The 27,004-nt window shown below is 43.8% G+C and overlaps 2 protein-coding genes across 12 annotated transcripts in view; one reads left to right on the forward strand and one right to left on the reverse strand.

Annotated features, from left to right (window-relative positions):
• Positions 1-23,267, reverse strand: part of CFAP92 (cilia and flagella associated protein 92 (putative)) — a 52,536-nt gene extending 29,269 nt beyond the window's left edge. For 7 of the 8 annotated variants that reach the window (XR_005930927.1, XM_041118611.1, XM_041118612.1 and 4 more), the window contains exons 1-5: positions 16,621-19,557; positions 5,586-5,865; positions 4,573-4,769; positions 3,207-3,414; positions 1,648-1,779 (exon numbers count right to left, since the gene is read on the reverse strand). Coding sequence is in view for 7 of the 8 variants with exons in the window: in XM_041118611.1 (XP_040974545.1) it covers positions 1,648-1,779; positions 3,207-3,414; positions 4,573-4,769; positions 5,586-5,865; positions 16,621-16,680 (877 nt within the window). In the remaining variant the exon portion in view is untranslated. Of the gene's footprint in view, positions 1-1,647; positions 1,780-3,206; positions 3,415-4,572; positions 4,770-5,585; positions 5,866-16,620; positions 19,558-23,033 lie in introns of those variants that run through there. The other variant, XM_041118613.1, reaches the window with a different exon arrangement.
• The window catches only part of EFCC1 (EF-hand and coiled-coil domain containing 1), a 58,850-nt gene continuing 53,637 nt past the window's right edge, over positions 21,792-27,004 (forward strand). For 3 of the 4 annotated variants that reach the window (XM_029995874.2, XM_029995872.2, XM_029995875.2), the window contains exons 1-2: positions 21,792-22,574; positions 23,971-24,377. In XM_029995874.2, the coding sequence (XP_029851734.1) occupies positions 21,873-22,574; positions 23,971-24,377 (1,109 nt within the window). In that variant the 5' untranslated portion in view covers positions 21,792-21,872. The remainder of the gene's footprint in view (positions 22,575-23,970; positions 24,378-27,004) is intronic. The other variant, XM_029995871.2, reaches the window with a different exon arrangement.

Here is a 27,004-nt window from a genome sequence, read left to right on the forward strand (position 1 = left end):
AAAAGATAACCAACCGAAGCTGGTGACACAGTGCTCCCCAACATAATGTAAGCACCCTGCATCAGATGCTAATACAGGAGGAAATCATATTATCTGCTGAATCCCCATTACCCTACTGCAGTAACAAGCTTCCCTTTGGATAATTCTACCTAAATATTTAGCAAGTCCATTTTCGTTTGTAGATCTAACAAAATCAGACATAACACAGAGGGAGGATCTAGCTGTTAGTTTTGTTTTCACCATAAAAATCTAAAATTAAGGAAAAAACAAACAAGCAAACAATTTATTTGCATTTTCAAAAGATTACTGAAGTCAAAATATAGAGTTTCATAATAATTGCTTTTTTACTTTTTGGACACTTTTGTTCATAAAAACATTCTATGAAAACAACTATTAAATTGCAAGGCCAACTGCCTAAAAGCAGAATTTTTCAAAATAAAAGGTCTGTGCTGGTTGAATTCAGCCCTTTGGTACATATATGTATCCAAGACCTCAGATGATGATTAAACACATTTTTTCATGGTCCTCTGCCACAGGTAGCACACTATTGTTCATTGTGTTGCTCAGTGAAAGAGTATTTCAAAAGTTAGCTTTTTTCTTACTGCACAATGCAGGTCTTGGTGTCATTTCTTACAAAGTATCCAAGCAGTAACCCTGGTGTAGCAAAAGGAATTACTGAAGTCCTCCTAGAGAGTTCTGTAACACTATTATCTTCATTGTGGAGACTGAAAATTGGAGTACAAAAAAATAAGGCAAAAGGTTTCCACTAAGCTTGGTAGCCCAGCTGGAAAATCAAGGACCTAATTTTTTCAGCATTATATATTTATTTTAATTTTCATTAATGAAGTTTGCCTTCATTTGCTCTTGACTTCCATTGCTCTTGTGAGCTCTCGACCCCCATGATCTCCAGTCAGGCACTGTAACGTGGTACCGTGTGCTTTCTGAGCTCACAGCAGAGCGCTCTGCACGGCTGCTCAGTCCAACAGTGCCCAGCTGCACAGAAATCCCAGCTTTCCAGTCAGCAGACTTGAACAGGGTTCCAGAAGGGACGGAGAAAGCCAGCAGCAGGGTCTAAGCAGATGCGGCTACAAACACACTGCTGCTAGATGGAGAACTTGACACAAGGCCAGATTTTGTTGTTATTTGCGGCAGTATCGCAGCAGGTTCTCAACTGGCACAAGGCAAGGCCAGATTACAAATCTGCGTGCAATTGGGATCCCACCAATGTCAGGAATAAACTTTCATACTTCTCCATGAACCAGCAATTCAAAGGAAATGTGGCATTCTGGTACTGGATTCCAGATATTTGCCACAGCAGAGGAACAGCAAGAACCTAGGAACTTATGTTCTGGTCACGGCTCTAGATGTTAATGCAATCATTTACAAGCATGAAGCAGCAGAAAACCCCGCTGCTTTTTTCTGGTGTGCCTTAAAAACTTTCTGTGAGCCAACTAAATCTTTCTGCCCGATTCTATTCCAAAGCTATTAAAAACTTGTTCTAACTATAATACCTTCAGTCTTCCTGCAATGCCTTGTTCCCTCAGTAGATTCCTCAGTCCTGTTCCTGCTCGTCCATTACTCAAGGTGCCATTGTACTCCCCCTCCCTTTTCACCCGTAAGCCAGTTCCAGTTTCCATATTGTTATACCTTTAACAGGAAAGGCTGAAGACTCCTCCTGTGCCTTGGATTCCTTTGCTGCTTTGATTTTTGTACAGCTGTGTGCTGGCTGACTCTCTTCAAAGAATTTTCTTTGCAATAGCACAGCGTGTTTTACACCACCTATCACGAAAAAAAAATCAAAATAAAATAAATTCCCTGGTTTAGACTTCATTGCTTAGTCTGGTTGGGCCGCTCAAATTTTGAGCAACGATTTTCCAATGGCACCTCTTCCCCTTTTCCTACTATCTGTAAGAAGCCACTCTCAGACTTCAATTCTGATCATCTGGAGATGAACATCGCCAGAGTTACTGACATTTACCTTGAAGCCCACAGAAGAATCTAGCGTAAAATGTTCTCCCTCTGTACTGCACAACAATGCATATTCAGAAGAAAATACTCGGGCAGCTGAGGCTTGTGGGAACGCCCAGAATACTGAGCCTGCAGAGAAGGCAAACAGCCCTGGCAGTGAGCTGAGGGGACTTTGCCATACAGACTCCTCTGAAAGCGTGCAACTTCAGGAGGGAAAGCTTTTAATCCTTTGTCCTGCCTTCCTCCTGTTGCTAAAAGGTAAGGCTGCTCTTGAGAAAACACTGAACTACAAACAAGTCTCCATTCCCCAAAAGCAGCTACTCAGGTGCTCAACTGACCTTAAAGAGAAAAACCAAATACTGTCAGAAATTTCCACCAATTGCAAAGCCTATTTGCTGACAAACCGCACCATATCTAAGCAAACATTTGATTTATTAGTATCAGTTCAATCAAAAGAAACCCAACCCTGTGTTAACTAGCATTTGAAGCCTTATAACCTCACCAAATCTCTATCCACTGAAACACATGGGAAAGAGAGAACAGTTACAATATTTTGCTAACAAATTATGCATATTTTAATAGTAAAATTAATTTTAACAGTAGTTTCAGGCCATCAGAACAAACATTTCCTATAGGTTTCATCTCATGCTTAGTTCTCTGGTATTTATTAAGGACTGAGATCTCATTTCATACATGTCTGTAACAGCCCTAACAAGGTCTCTCTCCTCTGATTAACTCAACTAATAAAAATTAACTATAAATAGTTATAACTATAATTATAAAATAACTGTCTTTGAACCCACTGACCTTCAAGCTAGTGTGGCCAAAATTTAGGCATAGATTCAAATTATGGCATTGTGGGAGACAACAAGGGAAGGAAGATGAAATGGAAAGATGCACAGCGTAACAATGTGGCTGTACAAGTTTTGCTTCTTCTCAGTACAACAAAAAGAAAAATCCACCTTTGAAAAATTAATACATTCATTACTAACATTACTACCCAACAACCTCAAATAACTCGCTAGTTTTCAAAGGTTCAAGATTATATGCCTAATTATATTTTCCTGCCATCAAAATTTTCAGAAACTGACTCATGCATTCATTAAACACCAATGAGTAGGAATTATTTTAGTGGGAATGACATATGAATGTCAAATAATCTCAACAATAACTTATCAATAGGTGCAGTCACAATTTCAAGGTTTGTTTTATAACGTGCCTGTTTGCATTAGCCTTACCAACAGCCTCTGCACCCCCTTCTAGTGAAGAAATAGTACTTGGTTTACTAAGCTTCGCTTTTGAAGAAACTTTGTCCTTGGTATCCCAGATTTTTAAAATTATTTTGTGATCTCTTAGTTTTATTAGATATTCATTAGTGACACCGATATCAACACTATGGTTCCATGATATCCACATCTTGTCATTTTCAAACCATGGTGTAATAGCCTATTAAAACAAAAGATAAAAATCTTTACAGGAGCTGACCAGTACTGGAGAACTTGCATTCACATGCTGAGCACTATCACCACTGCTCTCAAATTGTATATTTATTTCTCCAGCTTATGCTGGGTCTTACGTGACCCCCCCCCTTGCTGTGTCAGAGCAGCGTATTTTGTTGCATTCAGACAAAGTAGTCTTATCAAATCAAGGTCTGATATGAAGACCGGAGGTAAGAACAAGCAGCAATTAAGCTGTTGCTCAGCAATTAAGCTGTTGCTCAGCATGAGATTGTGGACTGAAGACTTAACAGAATACTGTAAAAGCAAATATATACACTTTAAAATGCTGAGTTGGTATGTATAAAATTAAAGGACCAGCACTAAACTTCACATGTATATGCTGGTAAACTGTAAGAACAAAGCACTCAAGAGTTGCCAATATAACATATTTCAATCAGCAACTTTGCAAGTCCATTTCGTTTAACAAAAGCATCAAGCTGATACTCAGAAGAAGAGTAAGGCAATCAAAGAGGGCCATTAGAAAAATTGTCATGCAAAGACAAAACCTGGGAGTATGCAAGTTACTTTAAAACCAACAGTCTCCCTCTCTCAAAAACCCCCCAATTTATTTTAGCACCAACTGTTAAGAAATAATTTCTTAACAAACCAAGGTGTATTCAAAACAATATATCCAATTTTTAGGTTCCTGGGTTTGAACTCAGTTAAACATGAGTCTAAATAACAAAATTTGCAAAACTCTTCAAGTACCTTAAAAATCTTTTTCTCCTCAACAAAGATCAGAGGCATAAATTTCATTTTTTTCTTAATTGCTAATAAAATGGATAGTTGCCTTCAAATTTTTATATTATTATCTTGGTACTTGAAAGATAAAAGCTATAATCCCAAGTAAACTGATAATCTAGAGGAAAATAAAAGTAAAGTACTCTAAAATCCACCAGCCTCTTACTATAAACGTAAGAAATTACTGCTGATCTGGACTAGCAGAGTCAAGTTCTATCCTTGATATTTGTTCTATACTGTGTGTGCAGATAAGGCCTAACCAGCTGTTAAAGCAATATGCAACTACATCACTCCGTATCTGAAAACATTCTCCCACCTTCTATATGCGACATTTTGGATTACTTAGTTTTATTGTATCTTTTACCTTGGAATTAGATTCTGTAAATAGCTTTGCAACCACCCCAAACAAGACCAAATCCAGTTTTCTAGGTACGAGGTCATCTGGTAGAAGGAAGTACTCAATGTGAAAGCAACGTTTCATTCTTGGAATAGCTCCCGATTCATCGACTTGAATTCTCTTTCCTTGTGTATCAAGGGGGTTGGAGATCTTCTGCTTTTGTCCTAGGGAGAATATTATAATTATTTGGAAGCATTAAATGTTATCAAATATGATACTTTCAGGGGGAATTAATGTTCTCTGCAACGACCAAATGGTAACAGGCATTCCAGTGTGACAACAGAAAAATGACTGATTGAACACAGATGACTGGTGAACATGAACCTCTTACCCCAGTGCCCAACCCTGCAGTTCTTACCCAGGTTTAACTACTGTAATGGTCCATGAAGTTCCTGGAACTCCCCCCTTCACCATCTCTTCCTGCAGCATGACATCCAGTGGTTGCAATTCCCAAGGCACATATGTCCTGCTACCCAGAGAACTTCCGTAAAGCAGAGTTCCACGCTGCTCAGGGGAAGGCTGAATGTACCTGCTCCTGCTATATACCCAAACACCCCTTCGCCACAGCAGAATCGTACCTCACCTGTTGTACAGCTGCTACCTTCTCCTAAAATTACAATACCACCTTCAATCTACCCAAGATCATAATTAGCCAAGTTGAGTATATATGCCAAAACCACCTTTATTTTCATTATTAGCCAGCGACTGATTAATAAGCACCAGCTAAGATCATCAACTTGAACAGCTGTGAGTACCAAGGAGTCAGCAGTCAGGAAAGGTTTTCAGTCACTAGTGACAATCACCCAATGATAAAAGGCTCTTATGTCCTACTGTCACTTTACTGAGGAATCTACCCAGGAAAATTCAAATCAACTAACATCTTTTCTAACATTATCTCCTTAAACCATTCAGGAGTCTGCCACAGACCATTATGAAGTAATAAAAGAAGGGTTCTTAGGAAAACTGTCCCAGGTACTTACCCGTAGGCAGGGCAGGGACAGCTAGCGAGACTGTGAATGTGCAGGTCACAGTATGGCAGCAGTCCAGTTCCACGGAACTTTTTTCAGACGGGAGGAACCGGCTGCCTTCACCCTCTGGGGTCAGATGTCCAGCACGCCCAAGCACCTCTAGGTTTTCAGTTTCAAAAGTGCTTTCAGAGTGGGTTGTGTTCAAGTCTGTCATCTCTTCCTTATCATCCTCCTCCACCTCCTCTTCTTCCACCGCCTTTGAATTCTTACGCTTTTGCTTTGCCATCTTGACCTACAGTCAGAGGACGGATTCAAAGGCCGCAGAACAAGACAAGCAGCTTTATTTTAGCACCGAAATAAAAATCCCTACTAGAACCAAAGCAGGAGCAAGGAAGGACAGCACAAATCCCCTTTTCAAAAATGCTCTCGAAGTACGCAACGCACGTACCCAACAGATTAATTTTGGGGCGCAGGGACAACCCACACACAAGCCTCCAAGGAACAAGCCAGGCTGACAGCGCGTTCAGCAAAACAGCGAAACGACCCTCAAAAAAAGCGAAAGGGGGGAAGGGGGGGGGCGTCATCTGAGGCTCTAAACTACCGGTCGCTTGCCTACCTGCAGAGGAAGGTTGAGTCTTTGAAAAGCGTTTAAGAAGCGAGGCGGGCGGGGGGAAGCCCCTGCAGCTAAGCGCCTGCGACGGCGGCCGCCAGCGGCACCGGCTCCCCTACCGACCTCCGCTACCGGCCACCGGCCGCTCCCGACCCACCGAAGCCGCCTCACCAGCCCGCGGCGGCCCCGGCCGCCCGCAGCCGCTCGGCGGGGGTCAGCCCCGGCCCGGCTCCCCCGGGGGCGGGCGGCGCGGAGCGGAGCGGAGCGGAGCGGCCCTGTCGGCCCGGGCAGCGGTTCGTTCCAGCAGCCCCGCGAGGGTAAGCCGTACCGCGCACCGACGTTCTGTGGCGCGCCACATACACCTAGAATTCAAACCAACCAACCAAAAATGCAACCACGTCGCCTTTCAAACACGTGCAGTGCTTTTTTCCCCCCTGGACAAATTTGGGTCTGTTGCCTTGGACACAGATGATGTTTACGGTACAGCGGGCAAGGGAACGAGACAAGGATTGCCCGCGATGTAATTAATTATGCACGCCGCTAACAAATCAAGAAAACGCCTAAGCACGTTCACTTTTCAGTAGTTCGAAGAGCACAACCAACCAAACGACTCGGCAGAAATAAGAATAAACCAGCCAGAACCAAATAGAGATAGGGGTTTTGGAGACACTAACACAGGATTACCTACACACCGAACCACTGAGCAGTAGACTGTAGTGCAAATTCAGGCACATTAGTTATTCACTAACTCCCTTTTCAGGGACTCAGTTTGCCCAAACTATAACTAACATTCCATATGTGCACAACTTGCATTCCAACTTCCCCTTCCTTAGACAGCAGCAAAACCATTACAGGATTAGTTCAACAATTATACACCAAATAATAATTAAATATTTTGTCCTCTTGCGCAAGCCCACGTCCTATTTTTCAGCACTTAAGCCCGCGTTAGTCCGTTTAGTTTGACGATATTTCACACAAGGGGGGTAAAAAAAGGTGGGATGATTCATTTCACATCAGATTTCCCACATGATTATGTCTCATAACCCATCATTAGGAACTCAGGCTGACATCTCAATTACCTGCGAAAAAGCAGCTGAGTGGAAATTAAAATGCCAATGGAATAAAACATGATTGTCACAAAGCACCTTCCTGAAGGATAAAAGCATCAACATTTCAGGACGTATTCTATGACCAAAAGAACACACGGATTCCTGTGTGCCATTCCTGTACCTACCGCTGCCTTTGTGCATGGGGTTTGGTAAATCTCTTTCAAATGCAATGAAAGCACCTGAATTTTTCATACGAAACTGAAAAGCAGATAAAAGGCCAGAAGGATCCAAATCTTAAAATGATTCAACAGTTTGGTGCTCCTTTCACACCTACCAAGACTGAAATCCTAGATGCCAGTCTCCCACTTCAGTCCTCAGATCAAAAGTGCGGTAGATACACCTGCTGTGTCCCAGCCAGACAGGGCTGCATCCAAACTGCAACGCTTCGCTTTTAAACACAGCCTTGAGGAAATAAAAGGCTGCAGACAGTGTGTCACACCTTCCTCAGTGTTACGGGTGGCGACGACAAATTATACGCCAGCCTGTGGACAGTCCAATCAAAATTTATTGAAGCAAGCAGCAAACAGGCAAAACAGCGCTGGGCGGCCGGGGAGTCTCTGCTCTACCAACAGGCGCGCCCCCAACCCCTTTTGAGTCCCCTTTTTATAGCCCTTGGTTGCCGGGCTAAAACCCAGAGTCCCGGCCCATGTGGCCTTGTCTAGTGTCTTCTGCGATTGCGCGCCTGGTTGCTAAGGGGGTCGTGGGATGAAGGTTGTAGTCTTCTTCTGTGTTTCTTGTCCTTTAGAGCATGCGTACCTTAAAATATTTCCTTATTAGGCATTGAAAGCCAATCTATCCCGTTCACTTAGCAGGACCTTACAGTTACAAAGTTTGCAACTGCACCTGTTTGCAAGAGCTAACACTGCCTTGCAAAAGCGAACATACTGTGCAAGGCTTACAAAACGGGTTTGATTAACAAATACTTAAGATGAATTAATACATAAGATGAATTTATCACAATCCCCCCTTTTTGTTTTCATCATTTTGTTGGTCAAACCAGATTACGGTTTCTCGAACTAGAGAAAGAAGGGGAGTTTCTCTTTCAACAATTTCAGCTTCATGCTGCCCTCTTAATAACATTAGGTGTGGAGCTTCTAGTCGATTTTTTACTAATTCAATAATTCTATTTAATATACAAGGTCCAAAAGTTAAAATCAACATTAATATAGCTATTGGTCCCGCTATGGTTGACAGCAGAGTAGTTAACCAGGGGGATTGGGTGAACCAGGACTCATACCAGTTCTGTTGGGCTTCTCTGTCCCTTTTCCGTTTTTCTAACCCTTCTCGTAATTTTGTCATGGTATCTCTAACTATTCCTGTGTGATCAGCATAGAAACAGAATTCCTCTCCTAGAGTTGCACAGAGCCCCCCTTGCTGTAGGAATAAGAGATCCATCCCCCTCCGGTTTTGTAGCACTACTTCTGATAGTGAGGTTAAAGATTTTTCTAATGCTGTTATTGATTTTTCAATCCTTTCTAAATCTTCATCTATAGCAGCCCTTAAGGAGTTAAATCCTTGTTTCTGTTGGATGAGCGAGGTGATTCCCGTCCCTGCTCCTATTGCCCCAATACCTAACAGTGTGGCTATTGTTATTGTAGTTATGGGTTCTCTTTTCACTCTTTTTTGTGTGTTAATATCCCAATAGTCATAAATTACACTTTCTTGGTGATACAATATTCTCAGGATAATAGTGACTAGTATACAGTATTCGCGAGAAGCATTAAACACACTCAGAGATACACACGGAGTAAGTCCCGTTTTCGAACATATCCATCGAGCCCCTTCCTGGGAAATAATCCATTTTCCGGCAGTTTTGTTGATGTTGGTATTAATAGAACTACACAGTGTTTGCTTTGCCTTAGGTACTGTACCTATACAGGCCCCTATTCCAGTAACATGTTGCATGGTTATTCTTTCCTTCCTATTTCCCCAAGAGCATTGGAAAGGTGCTGTTTCTGAGCTCAAGTTATATGTGTCATTAATTCCAACTGCCTCATAAAAAGGTGGACTGACATCATAACAAAGCCAACAACCCTCTGTTAAGTTTGGTTTGGTATGATTTAAAGTTTGGTAGGTAGCTTGTATTATTTCCCATAGAGGATCTGATGGATTACTTTTCCTCGGGGTTCCTCCCCATAGAGGATCTGACTGATTTCTTTCTCTCAGGGTTTCTTCGGTAATATTATTTCTTCCTATGGTTATATCATGGGTTGGGGGTAGTATTTTGGGTTCCTTAACTACTGAATTAGGACCTACAGCTTGCAGATGTTTTATCTTTTCCTTTTTGATAACAATAAGTATTCCCCTGTTGCTTCCCTGTTCCCAAAATCTTACTCCCCAGGTCTTACCGATTTCCTATCCATCATGTTGGGGTTGCAATATTTGAATCATTAGGTACTTACAATTACCAAGATTAGCCAAACCTCCTTCAAATCCATAAGTAGGCTTTTTACATTTCGTGGGTCCCCTGTCAACTTTAAGATATGGGTCAGAAGTTTGGACTTTCCAACCTCCTGTTGTTACAGTTTCGCATCCCCAATAAGCACAATAATATTCCCCCGGATAGTTGCAATAACTTTTTCCTGGGTTAGAACTGGGGCACCAATAGGTGGCTTTTGCATTTCCTTCATCCGGTTTTTGTTGACACACATAATGATCTCCTATTAAGGTTTCAAATAACTTACAATTGGTAATAATAAATGTGGGTGCCCCTGCGGTAATGGTAGTTTTCTGATCATCCCATTTACTAAACGTCCACTTATATGGTTGATGAGGGTTCTCGTTCCCACAGGCAGGTTCCGTCAGCATTGATAGCAGACTTATTATCCATATACTTAGATTTAAGATTGAGAAAAGTGGTGTTGCCTTGCTCTTCCTATAAATATTTCTACATTTTTGACATTTAATTTGGTTTTCGGTTCTACTCCCTGAGGGAGATGACGAACTTCGGGGCGGTCCTGAGGTCATTGGGTCTGGGAGTTGTAAGTCAAGGGACCTCATGTGCCATCTCTGGAGGTGGTTCATTAACCTCAATCCCCACAGCAGTACGCCTCTGCCTTCTCCTCTGCCTACTCTGTTGCTTAGAGCAGCGAGGTGTACTATCTTCTCGGCAGCAGTTGTATTCTTCAGGGGAACCTCCTTTGTCATATTTAGTCAACTTTGACTTATAGATCTCCCAACTCTTATTTTTCACCTCCCAGACTCCACACCTCACTCTGGTCACGACCCGTCTGAATTTTCCCAGTTGCTACTCCCACACGTAATGCTTGTTCAGTTAATTCCCGTTCGTGATTATAACATTCGTGGCAAATACTGCTAGGGGAATATCCATAGGGGCAAGGGACCCACCACTTTTCTCTACAGAGTTTACACCTATAACATACAAAGGGATAACATATACAGTTAGGGTTGTTACAAAAGACAGTCTCACTCATCTGCTTTCCTTCGGAACGTAATTTTCAAGCTGTCAGGGTCTCTAATCGCCTCCCAATGTGAGCTCTGAATTGGTCCTTTGATTCTGCTTGCATGAGTCCACCCTCTTTCGGCAGTCTGGACTGCAGTATCTGTAGTAAGCAAAACAAGAAACGGTCCCTCCCAACAGGGAGTTAGAGATGATTCTTTCCAAGTTTTGATCAGTACCTTATCTCCAGGTGTAATTTGTGTATTGCAATATCTAAGGGTGGTCTCTGCACTATCAGTCCTTTCTTTATCAATTCTTGTCATCTCTTCATGAGTTCGACGATATATTCCTGTAAGAATTTTTCTTCTAACTTTGGGTGCTCAATCGGCATTTCTAGGTCATAGGGCATCCCATATAACATTTCAAAAGGAGAGACCCCAGTGTCTGCTCTGGGTTATGTCCTTACATTTAATAAGGCTAATGGCAAACATTTTATCCAATTCATTTTAGTTTCAATGATCAATTTAGTCAAATGTTTTTTAATTTCCCCATTCATTCTTTCCACTTTTCCTGAACTCTGTGGATGCCATGGGGTATGATATTCCCATTTAGTTCCTAAGAGATCCAAGATCTCCTTGATAACCTTGGAGGTAAAATGGGGTCCCCGATCTGAATCAATTACTGGTATGTTTCCATACCGCGGTACGATGTTTTCTAGCAGTACCTTGACTATAGCTTTTGCAGTGGCTCGGGCTACCGGAAAGGCCTCCACAAAGTGGGTCAAATGGTCCACTAGTACTAGGAGATATTTGTATCTGCCCACTTTGGGAAGTTCGGTAAAATCGATTTGTATTCTTTCAAATGGTCTCTTAGCCAGTTCGCGTCCTCCTAGTACTCTTTCCCTGAGCTGATGCTTATTTACCCTTTGGCACGTTAAACATTCCCCAACGATTTTCTTGGCTATATCATATATTCCTATACACATATACTTAGTTCCGAATTGGTCTACCAATGCCTGTACTCCCCAATGAGTTTGCCTGTGAAATTCTCTCATTATTCTCCATGCCGCCCCCTTTGGAATTACTTCTCTCCCATAAGGGAGACACCATTTCCCGTCCTTTTCAATAACTCCCGCTTGTTTGAGTTTTTCCTTTTCTTGAGTGGTAAAACTCACGATACCATTGGCTTTTATTGGAGTCTGTGTCTGTTCCACTTCCTTTACGATTAGTAAGGTGGCTTTCTTTGCTTCTTCATCAGCTAAATTATTTCCCCTTATTTGTTTATTGATACCCCTCTGATGGCCTTTCACATGTACTACTGCAATTTGTTTGGGTCCTCTTAGAGCCTCTAGAGTTTGTTTTATCAAGGCCTCATGTACTAGGCCCTTCCCTTGAGAGTTTACTAACCCTCGTTCTTCCCAAATTTTGCCAAATGTATGAACTACCCCAAATGCATATTTGGAATCTGTAAATATCGTCCCTTGTTTATTTTTCAATAACTGCAAAGCTCTTAATACCGCATATAATTCACAAGCTTGGGCTGACCACGTCGCCTCAAGGGGGCCAGATTCTTTCACCTCTAGGGTGGTCCCATCTATTATCGCATACCCTGATCTTCGCTTCCCATTTACCACTCGTGATGACCCATCTACAAATAATTTCAACCCATTCGGTAGTTCTTCTTCTTCTAAATCTTCTCTAATTTTGGTTTGGTGTTCTATTAATTGTACGCAATCATGAATTAGGTTCTCACTTGGTTCCCCATATAAGAATTGAGCTGGGTTTTGGAAGCTAGTTGTTTCAAGTTCCAACTTGGGGGAATGTATTAAAATACCCTCGTATTTCAGCAGCCTGGTGTCAGTGATCCATTTGTCTGCCTTCTGCTGTAATACTCCTTGTATGTTATGAGGTGTATATACTTTCAATTCTCCCCCTAGAGTTACTTTTCCAGTTTCTTCAACTAAAAGGGCCGTGGCTACTATAGCTTGTAAGCAAGTAGGCCATCCTCTGCTAACCAGATCTAATAGTTTAGAAAAATAGCCTATGGGTTTCTTTCTTCTAGCCCACTCCTGGGTTAGTATTTTAAAGGTTGTTCCTCCCTCTGAATTCACAAACAAATAAAATGGTCGTTTAATATCGGGTAAACTTAACACCGGAGCATTTACAAGGTCAGCTTTGAGGTTTTCTAGACTCTGTTCATCCTCTTGAGTCCATTTTATTAATCCTACTCCCACTAATTTCTGATACAAAAACTTCACTTTGCTGCTATAATTTTCAATCCATTGTCTACAGTACCCTAAAAGTCCTAACAATTGCCTTATCTGCCTCTTGTTTGTTGGTGTCTGGAGGGATAAAATACCGTTCACTCGTTCAGGGTCTAGTTTCTTAGTTCCCTTGCTCAGCCAGTGTCCTAAGTATTTTACTTCCTCTTCAGTAAACTGCAATTTAGACTTTGAAACTTTCAATCCTTTTAGGCTTAAAAAGTTCAATAATCTAATGCTCTCATTTCTAACAGCCTCCTGATCCTCCCCAGCTAACAACAGATCATCTACATACTGCACTAAAGTCACTTCTGGGCTGAATTCAAAAGTGTCTAATACTTGTTCTAAAGCTTGCCCAAACAAATTTGGTGATTCTGTAAACCCCTGTGGGAGTACAGTCCATCTTAATTGTTGTTTCCTATGGGTTTCAGAATCTTCCCATTCAAAGGCAAAATAATCCCTACAGTTTTCCTTTAGAGGGCAGGCCCAAAATGCGTCCTTTAAGCCTATTACACTATACCATTTTAATTCGGGGGAAAGTTGACTCAGTAAAGTATATGGATTGGCTACCACTGGGAATCTAGTAATAGTCCTCTTATTTACTTCTCTTAAATCCTGTACTAAACAGTACGACCCATCCGATTTCTTTATGGGCAGAATGGGGGTATTGTGTGGTGACATGCAAGGTTCTAATAATCCTTGCTGCAACAACCTTTCAATTACTGGTTGTAGTCCATGTCTGCCTTCTTGTGACATGGGATATTGTTTGACTCTAATTGGAACTTCTGGGTTCTTAATAGTGACTTCAAAGGGAGCAATGTCTAATTGTCCTACTGACTCCGGGGTAGACCATACTTCAGGATTGATTTTAGCTTCATCCTCCGTTGTCAAAACACACAATTTTACCGCTATTTCTTGGTTCTTTATCTCTAAGTTAATCCCTAATTCAATCATTAGATCTCTTCCTAATAAATTGTATTCTGCTTCAGGTACCAACAAAAAGGATCTTATTCCAAATTGAGATGGAGTTTCTATTTCCACTCCTTTTATTATCGGTACTTGAAACGGTTACCCTTTTGCTCCTATTACTTGCAATTTCTCCGAGGACAGTGAGCATCCTCGGGGCACTGACTGGACAGTAGATCTTTCTGCCCCAGAGTCCACAAGGAACTCAACTTCTTGATGCTGGGGACCTAATTTTAATTTTATCAAGGGCTCTGTTTTCTTAGGGGTCCCCAGCAAATACAGCCCCTGACCCCCCTAATCTTCTTTAAACATCCGTTCATCCTGTATACGCTTTCTACAGTTCCTCCTCAGGTGTCCTTTCTTTTGACAGTAGAAACACTCAACCTGTCTCAAATCCTTTGTGTCACCCTGGCTTCCTTGGGGTCTTTCATTTGGCCCCTGGGCACTACATCCCCCCGTACGGGGTGCTACTCTTCTCTGTCCTTCTCGGACAGCTGCCACCAAAATCCTTGCTTGTCTTTTCTGGATCTCTTCCTCCCTTCTCAAATACACTTTCTGAGCTTCTCTTAACAATTCATCTAATCCTCGCTCCTGCCAATCTTCCAACTTTTCCAGTTTCTTTCTAATATCTACCCATGATTTCGCCACAAACTGAGTTTTTAACAGGGCTTGCCCTACCGGAGTGGCAGGGTCCAGCCCGGAATAGAGCTGCAGATTCTTTCTTAGTCTCTCTAACCATTCAGTGGGGGTCTCATCTTTCTTTTGGTGTTCACTAAATGCTTTGTTAATATTCTGTCCTCGGGGAACAGATTCCTTAATGCCTTGAAAAATTATAGTACGCAGATCTGCCATATGAGTTCTATGTTCTGCATTCTGGTTATCCCAGTTTGGCCGCTGTAATGGCCATTTAATATCTGCGCCTGGTCCGTGTTGGTGCTGCTGATCCCAAACTCTCATTCCTGCTCTTCGAATCATTTCCCTTTCCTCTACTGTGAATAGTATGCCTAAAATTGCCTGCAACTCTTCCCAAGTATATACATTAGGATCCAAAAACTGGTCTAACCTTTCGGATACTCCCAAAGGGTCTTCTAAAAGGTTCCCCATCTCCTTCTTAAATTCCCTTATATCTCCGGAGTTCAAAGGTACTGGCACAAATCCCATGCCAGGCTGTGGTCCTCCCATAGCTATTTCTCTTAAGGGGTATAGTCTTTCCTCTAACTGCTCTTTCCTCCTAGTCTGACTCCTCGTTATTCTCCGAGTCTCTTCAGGGGAACTAGGAGAGCCTAAGTCTGGGTCTGGGACTGTTGGGGGAGAGGAGGGAGGGGGGGTTGGGTCAGGCGTGGGTGTAGGGGGAACATAAGGGGGAGGAGGTGCGGGAAGTTTTTTGGGGTTTTTAGTTTTTTTCCTATGGTTCTTTTCACTTAGAGTAAACACGTGGACTCGGGTATCTAATCTTATCCATAAACTAGCATATTCACTCTCTTCTAAACTGAAGGGTTCCTTAGCATTTACATATATGTTTAGGGCCTGGCATATCCAATCCTCAAATGACCCAAAAACAGGCCAAAATACCCCATCTCCTTTGATTTGTTTACCACCCCACACCTGCATACAATAATGTATCATTTTTTCTCTACTTTTGCCTTGTCTGGGCGGCCAGTCATCCCAATGGGCAATGATTAATCCTAGAGGGCTGTCTGGCGGTATGTCGGGTAACCTCACCTTGGGGCCCCACATGGAGTCAGAAGGCTTGCTTTTCTTCTGCCCCATCTTCCGAAGTGCCTTCTCACACACACACACACGCACCCCTCGTTCGTGGCTCATGCCCTCGCGGGCAATGAGAACCGCACTACAAGAGGGTCCGCACTCACTTCGCTCCTCTCGGGAGCGTCTCGTTCATGCGCACTTCGGGAAACCCACCCCGACCGAACAGGAACGCTTTTAATACTCACTTAACCTGGAGTCTTCGTCCGGATCTTTGTGCACAAAAATTACGGGGTACTGCAGTGTTCTTTTGCCTGCTTGCCAAATTTAGGGTTCGGAGGTAAGGGTCTTGGAAAGGATATTGTCCACTCCGGGGCCATCCAAAGATGGGGCGCCTCCCCAGAGTTTAGATTCCGAACCAAGTTACCTGATCCGAGTCACGGCACCAAAATTGTTATGGGTGGCGATGACAAATTATACGCCAGCCTGTGGACAGTCCAATCAAAATTTATTGAAGCAAGCAGCAAACAGGCAAAACAGCGCTGGGCGGCCGGGGAGTCTCTGCTCTACCAACGGGCGCGCACCCAACCCCTTTCGAGTCCCCTTTTTATAGTCCTCGGTTGCCGGGCTAAAACCCAGAGTCCCGGCCCGCGCGGCCTTGTTCAGTGTCTTCTGCGATAGCGCGCCTGGTTGCTAAGGGGGCCGTGGGATGAAGGTTGTAGTCTTCTTCTGTGTTTCTTGTCCTTTAGAGCATGCGTACCTTAAAATATTTCCTTATTAGGCATTGAAAGCCGATCTATCCCGTTCACTTAGCAGGACCTTACAGTTACAAAGTTTCCAACTGCACCTGTTTGCAAGAGCTAACACTGCCTTGCAAAAGCGAACATGCTGTGCAAGGCTTACAAAACTGGTTTGATTAACAAATACATAAGATGAATTAATACATAAGATGAATTTATCACACTCAGGACAACCAGTTCCACAGCCTGCACACTTACCTTGCAGGCAGGAGACCCATGTGTATTCTTCCCTTCCCTGAGGCCTTGCTGCACCTGCATCTTCTGACTGCCGGGAGTGAGACCTAGCTAACCGTCAGGGCTGTACGTTAGGCAGAGCACAGGGACATTTTCCGCTCTTCCTGCTGAAACTGTACCACTGTGAAAGGAGTTCAAGATTTGCTGAGCTCAGTTAGAAGAGAGAGTCTTAAGATCTACCATGGTTTATTGAAAGTGCATGAAGAGTCTCAGAGAGCAGTGAACAGGACACACACCGACACTTGCTGGCAGAACCTGAACCATCAGGCCAGAAGCGCATACTCACAGCTCCTCTCAGGCAAAGGCTCAGGGCTGTGAATCCTCAGCAAAGTGCATAAAACCTCAGAATAACAAGGAGTAGGGGACACCCACGTTCTTTGTGTCATCTAACTCTATGCAGCGCTTTGTCCAGCGTGCCGTTTTGACGGACCGTACACTAAGATGTCCGACTTACCTGTAAGGAAACCGATTCTGATTTTCCAGGGATTTCAGGTTCTAGATGTCATGGGAATGGCCAGATGGACACAAAATGGGTCCCAACACCAAGGCTGAAGCTTCCATCACCCTCCTTGCATCTGCTCCTTACAGTCACTGTACCTCCATTCCCTCACCTGTACACACAGACTTAGTGATCTCTGGTATTTAGGAATATCCAGAAGTGGTGCTCTAAAACGGCTAAAGCTAAAAAATACACATTTATCCTGAGAATCTACAGTCTAATTTACAGCAGAAATTAAGATGGCATCAATGTTTTAGAAAGAAAATACTCTTCTGAAGTAATTTAGATACACACTCTTAACAGGAGTCAAAACCTTGTAGCAGAGGCTCAGATCATATCGGCTCCTTACAGCCTGCACAGGAACTCTGGCAAACTTATCAGCTAGAGAAACAGAAAGCCAGGAGTAATATTGACTGAAGCACTACAAGGCAAATTCTGGTCTCACTTATCCTATCGTGAATTTCCAATTTTCCCCCTCCATTTACTCCAAGATTTGTTCATAAAAAAGAAACATTTACCCCATGAGCACCACTAAATAAAGTCGAAAGCAGTAGATTTCTCTTTTCTAATTACAGGATAAGAGCCTTAAAACTGTTCCAGACGCTGAATAGCTAAGAAATGTCAAATACAACACCTGGTTATTCAGAGAGCTGCAGCTGTTTCCTCTGCAAGACTACATAACAAATCGTTTCTTCGCTTTAAATAGTTTATGCCAAGCGAAAGACCACAATCTAATTAGTAATATCACTCAGGATAAAAACCAAGTTGCAGTTAGGTAAGGTCTTTCATTAACCCCAGTGGTTTCCCATCAACTCCACGCCAAGAGAGGCTCCAGACACCAGTTCTTGTCCATTTTTAACATAGACATTTTCCTTACGTTCAGAAGCTTACTAAGGTTCCCTATATTAGTTACTGAAACTCTTTCCTGTAGCCACCCAATATGCTCTTCATGTCGCTAAACATATAGAACATCTTTACAGCCTTTTGCACAGTTTATCAGAATTACCTACACACTCACTAGATGCATACATCTAAAATCTTGTCTGTGTATGTATTAAACGAAAACACGCTGCAGGCAGGAGCAGAACTACACGACAGATACGGATGTTCAATTACATTTTTCTTTCTTTGCCTTACTGTATACGCAGAGCCGTCCCAATATGCTGGACCTAACAAACAAAAAGACAACACCCAACATTTTTGGAATTGCAAGCAACTTCAAGAACATGCCAAGAACAACACTGCACCACTAATATTATTTTAACTCATCTCTGAAGTTCCTTGTGAAAGCAACTGTTTCAGAAACAACAGTTTTAAAAGGATCGATAATATCACAGTATGACCTTGTTGGAAAGGGTTTGGAAAACAAATTTTAGGTACTTAGCACTACATTTTCACTTTTCTCCTTGACAGTAGAAAGTCTGGAAGGAATAAAGTTTGTTGGTTATTTTTTTACTGTAATGAAGTAATCTTTCTGGCAAGATGAGCATCTTCTACAGTCCTGCAGTTCTGGCTGGCTCTGTGTACTGAACAACAACCTGCCACACAAATGAGACCAGGCTACTGATATCCTGGAACGTCTGACAAATGCAAACCATGCTGATCCTCAGTCCTGCAACGCATATGAACCGTGAAATAAAATACAACTATAGTTAGCTTAAACTCAAGCCATTTTTTTCTATAAACGTAGTTTACATGTCTTAACTAATCCCACGGCTACCTCATACAATTTAAAACATTATTCCATCAATGATGTTGGCAAACAAGCTTAAGTCTGATTGTGGCACCTTTTAACCTCTTAAAGTATCCAGTTAAGTAATTTCAAAAGCAGAATTTTAATATATTGTAATTTCCAACTATTACCACACCCCTGTAGAAAGAGCCATTCCATTCAGATCCTGCTTTCCCATCAGGTCTTTCTACAGTTGGAACTCCTTCAAGTTACTTTCATGCTGGAGTGCACTATCAGAACTGGGAACAACTTAGTAAAGAAAAAGTCCTTGAATACTTAATAAAATGCTGCCACCTCTTTGAGCAGGTTTAGAGAATAAGTCAAGGAACAGGCAAACCTTCTCTGGGTCAGGAGTAAAATCTTAGTCTTGCTATAGTCGGGAGTAAACACAAGAGTCATTGTAATTACACTGTGACGGCTTTTTCTGTACGTCTGATACCAGAAGCACTGCACTGTAAAAAAGGTTAAGTGTAGGGCAATTCATGGTTTAGTTTAAAGAAAAGCAGGGAGCAAAAGGAAAGTTTACCTCTATCAAACGCAACCCCCTTGTCACAGAGAGGCTGAAGCGACATTTAAGTTTTCTCTGGTCCAACTGTTTTCACAGTTGTCTAGTGGTTAAAAGTCTTGGATCAGGTGGTTGTTTTTGAAGAAAACATGATGCAAAACCTAACTGCCCAGCAGTCGGAGCTTTTTCTGAAAAGTCAAACAAAACTCAACAGCCAAAGGTTTGGGGTATTTTGCTGGTATCAAGTATCTGCTTTCTTTCTGAGATGAAACTTTGGTGAATGTGAACTGACATCGTTCTGACATTCTCATTTCCCTGTTACAGTGATAACACAGAAAGCCAAAGATTTGTCATGCCATTTATGTCCTTTGCTCTTTCAAACCAGAAGCCCAGCAGATGGGCAAGGAGGAATTCAAGAGAGGCCCAAATGCTCCCCAGCGCTGTTAACGATGCCTCTCTTCTAGCCAACAGACATCACCAAGAAACCCAACTGGAAACCGTAGGTGCTAAAGTACAATTCACGCTGACAGGTTTATAGCCTGGTAAAGCTTCTGGCAGCTTTTAAATCAATTATTTCCACTTGATAAATATTTTTACAATTGAAACTAGCTAGACCAAAACAAGTTTAGATTGTTGCACTGTCTAACTCTAGGGCCTTGATGCTTTAGCTGGTATTTGGGGTCAGCCGGTTTGATGTGTGTGGATAATGGATGTGGATTTACATAGTATCTGCTAAAAACATTCAAGGTTTATGTTTTTGTCTTTCCTGTCTCTCCCTGGTGCTGCACTGCAGGGACATTTTGACCCTAAGTCAATTTCTTGCATTAATAACATTACCAGACTAAGAAAAGCTCAAGTTTTATAGGTATATGTGGCTATAAGAGGGAATAAGGAATATACATGCATCTAGTTCATCCAGTCACTCCCCAAGTCAATCAAAAATATAAGTTACAATTTATGTATCACTTCAAACAAGAGGAAAATGGGAGAAAGCTCTTTAAGGGTACAAGAATATATCAAAAAAACCCCACCCAAAACCCCCTGAAGTAACTCCATGAGCTGGACAGGAGATTCCTAATGACTGCACAATTACAAAACACAGTACTGTTTCAGATAATAAATACACATTAGATTACTGGTAGATAAAACTCAGCCCTTGAGAACAGGAAGGCTGATCCTGTGGAGCATCAAGTACCCTGGGGGAACCCACGTCTTGTAACATAAAAACCGAAAACAGATCTTCAGCCAGCCAGCCTTGTGTGTTGCCTGCCTACCATGGAAACAATCAGAAATCGGATTTTTAGTGAAGAGGAAGGTCAACAGCCTTCCAAAGGATGCTTTTTCTTGATGACGCACAGCACACCAAGTCAGTTGACATTCCCATGCAACTGTGGGAAGTAAAAGCAGCTTCTGGGCCCTGAGCACACCAGCAGACCTTACCTGCCCTGAACAACCTAAGGTGGGCCCCCCACCCCCTGCCCAAGAGCACCCAGCGCTAAGCCCCTTGTCCTTCCCTGAGGGATGCTGTAGGTGTACCTACCTCTGGTCCTTGCCCAGTCTGCTGGATGGACCTTGGACCTGCACTGTAGTCTTTCCACCAGCCCTCTCTCTGGCCCTATCTGCTGCTGCTCTTGATGGGACTTCTTGGACAGACCCCAGACCTCGTTCACCGCCTTGCCTTGTCTGGGGCTGTCAATGGAGCCCGTTACCACCACCCCAACTTTGCCACCCTATTCAGACCTTGGGCACAGCTGGTGCCACGGTCACCTCTGGCTCGTGGCGTGTCCCTGCCAGTGGAGCAGCCCTGCTCGTGCTGCTCCCCGACTGTAGCTGCACTCAACAACGCAGGTCCTACTCCATAGCCAAAAGTGACGAGAAGCACAGCTTTGGAAAGCTCCCTCATTGGAACCAGTTTAACGTGTGTTCATCTCTGTTACGGACAACTTAAAAAATACATACCGATACCATAAAGACAGCGCATCGACAGAAGTGAAAACGCCTGAGCGAGCAGAAAGATGATCAACTTTTAAGCGCATTCCTTTCGTTAATTTAGTGGGACCACTCGCTCGTTCGCAAGCCTTACTCGTTAAACTGGATTCTGCGACGCTGTTGTTCTGCTCGCGTTAAAAAGGAACCAGAAAGAAACTAGTTAAGAAGTTAGAAACCAACTCCGAGCTCCGGCTCGGCCGGAAACCCTTTTCCTGACGGACAAACGGAGTGGGGGGGTCACCTGCCCGCTTTGCCCCGGGGAACCCCGCAGGGCCCGGGGGCCGCACGCAGCGGTCCCCGTGGAGGTGGGGGAAGCGAGACCCCGCCACCGGGGTCACCGGAGCCTCCGGGGCCAGCCCCCGGCACCCCGCCCCGGGCGCAGGCGCCGAGCGGGGCGGGCTGCCAGCCCAGCCCAGCCCAGGCGAGGCGAGGCGGGGCGGCCGCCCCCGGGGGCAGGATGGTCGGGGAGCGCGGCCGGTGCGGCGGGCGCGATGGAGCCGCCTGAGGGCTGGGACCCGTACGGGCGGCCGGCCCGGCGGACGCAGTGGCTGGTGAGCGCCCTGGCCTACCACTACGGGCTGGACCGCGGCGTGGAGAACGAGATCGTCGTCCTGGCCACCGGCCTGGACCAGTACCTGCAGGAGATCTTCCACCACCTGGACTGCGCCGGGGCGGGCAGGATCCCCGGCGAGGACTTCCGGACGCTGTGCCAGGTGCTGGGGCTGGAGGAGGCGGCGGCGGCCGAGGCCGACCCCGAGGAGTGCGCGGGGCTGTGGGACGGCCTCTCCGCCGAGCTCACCTTCCGCCAGTTCCACGCCCGCCTCTGCGGCTACTTCAGCACCAAGGCGGGCAGCGCGCCGCGCCGCGCCGTGCCGCGCCTGCCGCTGGGCCGGGAGAGCGAGCACATCGAGACCCAGATCCGCCTGCGCAGCCCCCGCCGCCGCCGCCGCCGGGAGCCGGCCGGACCCGGCGCGGCGGGGCGGCCCGGCGGCGGCAGCGGCGGCGGGGGGCCGGCGGCGGAGCGGCGGCCGGCCGGGCCCTGCTCGCGGGAGTGCTACGAGGAGATCGTGGCGCTGGAGCGGGCCGAGGACCGCATCGCCAAGCTGGAGGAGGAGAACGGCAGCCTGCGGGAGCTGGTGGAGGACATGCGGGCCGCCCTGCAGAGCAGCGACGCCCGCTGCCTGGCCCTGCAGGTGAGTGAGCGAGTGCGCGGACCGGCCCGGCCGGCGGGCATCGCCCCTCGGCTCCCGGGCGGCTCTTCCAAGCCTCCCCGCTGCCCTTGGTTCACGTGTAAGACGCTGCTCTCGGAAGATCCCGTGTCGGCGGCCCCGCCGCCCCCGGAGCGGCTCCTAACGGGAGCGCGGTGGCACAGACCCGGCTTGCGCTTTCATCTTCGGCGTTAACTTTTCAGCGGAGTTGGGTTACGTACGAGTCTTTAAGGGGACATGTTGTATTTTCACCAGCCTGACATCACACGCATTTAAGGGATGCGCGGAAAACCACCCTGCTAAAATCGTAGGAGGCGTCAGTTTAACAAACCTAAGCCTATAATGCTGCTTTTTCTGTTGCACATCCAGTCAGCCAGTTAGATACCAGTCAGGCACCGTTGTGGGGTTTTTTTCCAAAGTGAGAAAGGACTTTTGGATTCTTACCTGCACGAGCACGTGCAACGACCGAGTGATAAATGCCCGAGAGCTCTGAAACATTAGAAGTGTGTTTTCTTCAGAGCGTGGTCATGAGAGTTCAGAGTTGGAGCCAGTTCTGCAAACAGGCTGATGAATAGTCTCTGGCTCCTCTGCAGAGCCCCATTAATTCTGGGGCTGGTTTCTGTTTCTGCTGCATTGGCTCAAGTGAAACACGTACATATTTAACAGCAGTTAAATCACTCCGGCATGAAATAGCGTAGAACAGGCAAAGCACTGAAGGGCTGAGTTCACCGGCTGTTCTGGCGGGTCTGCTCCCATTGGATTTAATACTAACACAACACTCACAGAACTCTGCTCTGTGCACGACACTTCCGTTTGGCATTAGCTGGCTGCCCGTCTTCGCAGCCTCCGGCATGGCAGGTGAAAGCCACTTTTACCATTTTCATTTGAAAAGGGAAGGGAAGTCAGAAGCAAACACAAAGTCACCAAAGGCCCCAGAAAGAATCGGAAGAAGGACAAAGATTAGAGCTCCAGAACACCGCCAGCTGCTCTCTGTTCACTTCTACTGAACGCAACTTAAAAAACATAACTAGAAATATTTTTTTCAGAATGCTACTTGCCTTGTGAGGACAGACTATAGTAATGATGTTAAAGCTATACAGAAATAGCTTTAGGTTGTGCAATAACCTAATTTTCCACTTTAATGAGTAGTTTTAAAATTAAATTTATAGATATGTATTTAAAAACTACTTTCCAGAGCTGATTGATTGTATCTGTGTTTTGCAAAGGTAAGTAGCTTATTAGTTGCTGATCAACTATATGTTATTAGAAAAAAAGCAGCAAACCAACAAAACAAAATCCAGCCATTTTCAGTCTTGATTAAAATGTCAGCTGCTTTAAAACACATTAATTTCTCCCTGCTTTCTGCTCCTGCTCATTTTAGGTAGGACTGCGGAAAAGCCATGCTAACCATAAGGAAGAGGGGACCTGTTTTATAGGGAGTAAGAGACCATTAATGCAGAACCACTCCCAGACCAAGTGCCTTCAAAGTGTCCTGAAGGAAGTGGAACTCATCCGGAGCTCCAGGGATGGGCAAATTGAAGAAGCAATTAGGTTCAATCAAGAGTTGGAAAGAGAGCTGAAGAGTTCTCAGGAAGCTCTGGTCAATCTGGAAGACTGCAACCGTAACCTGAAGAGGGAACAAGCAGAAATGAGGAAGAAGGTTGAAGAGGCAAGACATGCCGTCCTTAACAGTCTTAGCAAAGTGAAGGAGCTAGAAGTGAAAGCTAATGAAGTGCCACATCTGCAAATATACATTCAGCAGCTAGAATCGGAACTGCAGCACTATAGGTAAGTTTGAGTCTGTCAAAAAACGCCTATAAAATCACAGTATTGGAACACAATGGAACACAAGTTAGCTTGAAAAATCACTCTTTGTAGCTTATTAAATGTCTCCAAATACAAGTTAGCTTGAAAAATCACTCTTTGTAGCTTATTAAATGTCTCCAAATACATCTTCTAAAATATAGCCAGAGAGAAATTAGACGCTACTTACCAATTTTCTTGGTAGGGAGCCATAACAGAATTGGGTGCGTTCAGTGGAAGGTAGGCTAAAATAAGGATGCTGATCTACAGAGAGCTGAAGTTACTCCTCAAACACACAGCAGTAGGACTTAACATAGTAACTCTTCAAGAAAGCTTCAAAAGAAACTGCTGACAGTCCTTCAGAATCCAACAGACTTATTTTTTCACCTTAATTAGCTAATATCAGTTTAGTCATTTCCTGCTAGTTAGGTCACACGTACAAAGCCAGCTGTAATCGGATGGCTGACACTCCATTTCTTATGAAAGCTCTTCAACTCGTCATACGAATTGGAGAAAAACACACAAGGCAAACTTCTGGCCAGCAGTTTTAAACTCTGGTGTGACTTTATTGCTTCTTCACTGACAGAATGTGAATACTCCAGCAGAGAAAAGTTAAAACACTTTCCTAAAACCACACAATAATATAATGGGAGTCTCAAATAAAAAATACATCATCTAACTAAAACCTGCTTTTGTAATAGCATAAATAAATATGTTTCCAAAAGTCAGAAAGTTGGTCACAAATTTAACAGTTCACAGTAATGCTTTTTATCTCAGACAAAACTTGGACTCATTGATGGTTATTAAGTGCTAGGCATTTCTGCCCGAGTTTCAGATTGACCTATGGAATAAAATCTTATTTATATTTTTACTGACCCAAAGTAAAGCTATTATTTATATTTTTTTTTCTAGCTGTACTAAACCTAGTATTTTAATACATTGTCTATTCTGAACTCCTTGCCTCTTCCTAAACTTATACTTCCTCTGTTTGCTTTCAAGAAGAATTCATAGCGAGTTATTTGTAGCATCATAGCTATTGTATTGTTTTATGAGGTGAGGAAGTACTAAAAATAATCATTTTATCCAATATCTTTCTGTAAGCATTGTGTATGTTAATAGCTGTGTGGTTGCAGAAGATAGAAGCATTTATTTAAACATCTATAGGATTTTAAAAACACTGCGAGGGCACATAATGTCAAAGATGACTATCATTTATTTACAGGGATATCTGGATGAATGATACAACTCTTAGTGCTAAGAGAGATCACACTACTTGTCTAGTTTATCAAGTTCTCCCTGGCATGAGCACCAAAGACTTAAGATGAGTTCTTGTCCTGCAGAATTGCTTTTCCAAAGTATGATGGATAAAAAAATCGCCTTTAAACACGTAGAGATGAACTAGTTAAAGACAATAAGAAACGTCAACTAGGCCTTGCAGAGCAGGAACTTTTATGGGTTACATCAAAACAAATAGTGTGAGTTTAAAAATGTAAATTATATGTTCTTTGTAAGATAATCTTCATCTGTAATATTTATTTTAAAATTGTATGCTAATCTAAAGTGAGTGTAAAGCCCTGGAATGGTGCTAGACTGACTGTTTGGAAACTACACCCTTTTTTTAGCCCCACGACACACTTAGCACAGGACCAGGCCAGCTTCCACATGCAAGATCCTTTAATGGGTCTTGACTCTATGTTAGCCATGAAGTACTTCTATCTCCCTGTCCCTGTAATACAGCTCTTGGCTGAAACAGTTTAACAGCAGAGCTGCTTAATGATGATTGTGACTTGCATGCCTGTGGTCATATTCCACAGTTCTGCAGTATATGGAATGCCATAGTTCCGCATATTCCACAGTGTGGCACAGAGATGCCCAAACTGGCAGAAAATAGGTAAGTTAAGCAGTGCAGAGCTCTGTGTTACTGTGATGAAAGAGCTTAACACTAGCAGGGCTATCTCTACCCTATGCAGCCATTGGCATCATAGCTTGTCCCACTCACTTTACATGCTTACACTTGTGCTACAGATAGCAGAAACTCCTGCTCATAGAGAATCATCTTCTGTGGTGCAGAAGTCCAAAACCCATGGTCTTAGTTTGGGTGAAGTGCTAGGAGTGCATTTTGAGGGGAAGCTGATGAGTTGGCCAAAGCATAGAGATGGAGGGACAGCTGCTATATCCTGCAGATTTCTCAGACTGTCAATTGGCAAGTGTATTACCTGTAATGTTATTCAAGTCAGTATGTATCTAAGTTAGTACTCCAGTGAGCAGTCTTCTCCATTTCCAAGTACCACGAGAAGTTTGTGAACATGTAAGCGGGATCTAGGTTTGGCAAGAACTAATGCTGCAAGGTAGCAGTGGAGAGAAGTGGGTGGGGATTTGAGTGTACTGCAGAAAGCATTTAAAACTGCAGATATGTCTCCTGAGAATTCACGTTAACTGGCTTGGTATGCCACTATTTTACTCCAGCTAAAGTCCAGTTTCTTCCAGAAAGGATCATATTCAAGAACGAGACTGGTCTATGAGCTTTACACGCTGCTCCTATTTATACTTTCATATTTATAAAGTAAAGAAAATGATTTCTTCTTTTAGGTTCAGATTTTCAAAGCTCTTTA

Source organism: Aquila chrysaetos, chromosome 20, assembly GCF_900496995.4.
Source record: "Aquila chrysaetos chrysaetos chromosome 20, bAquChr1.4, whole genome shotgun sequence".
Taxonomy (NCBI): Eukaryota; Metazoa; Chordata; class Aves; order Accipitriformes; family Accipitridae; genus Aquila; species Aquila chrysaetos.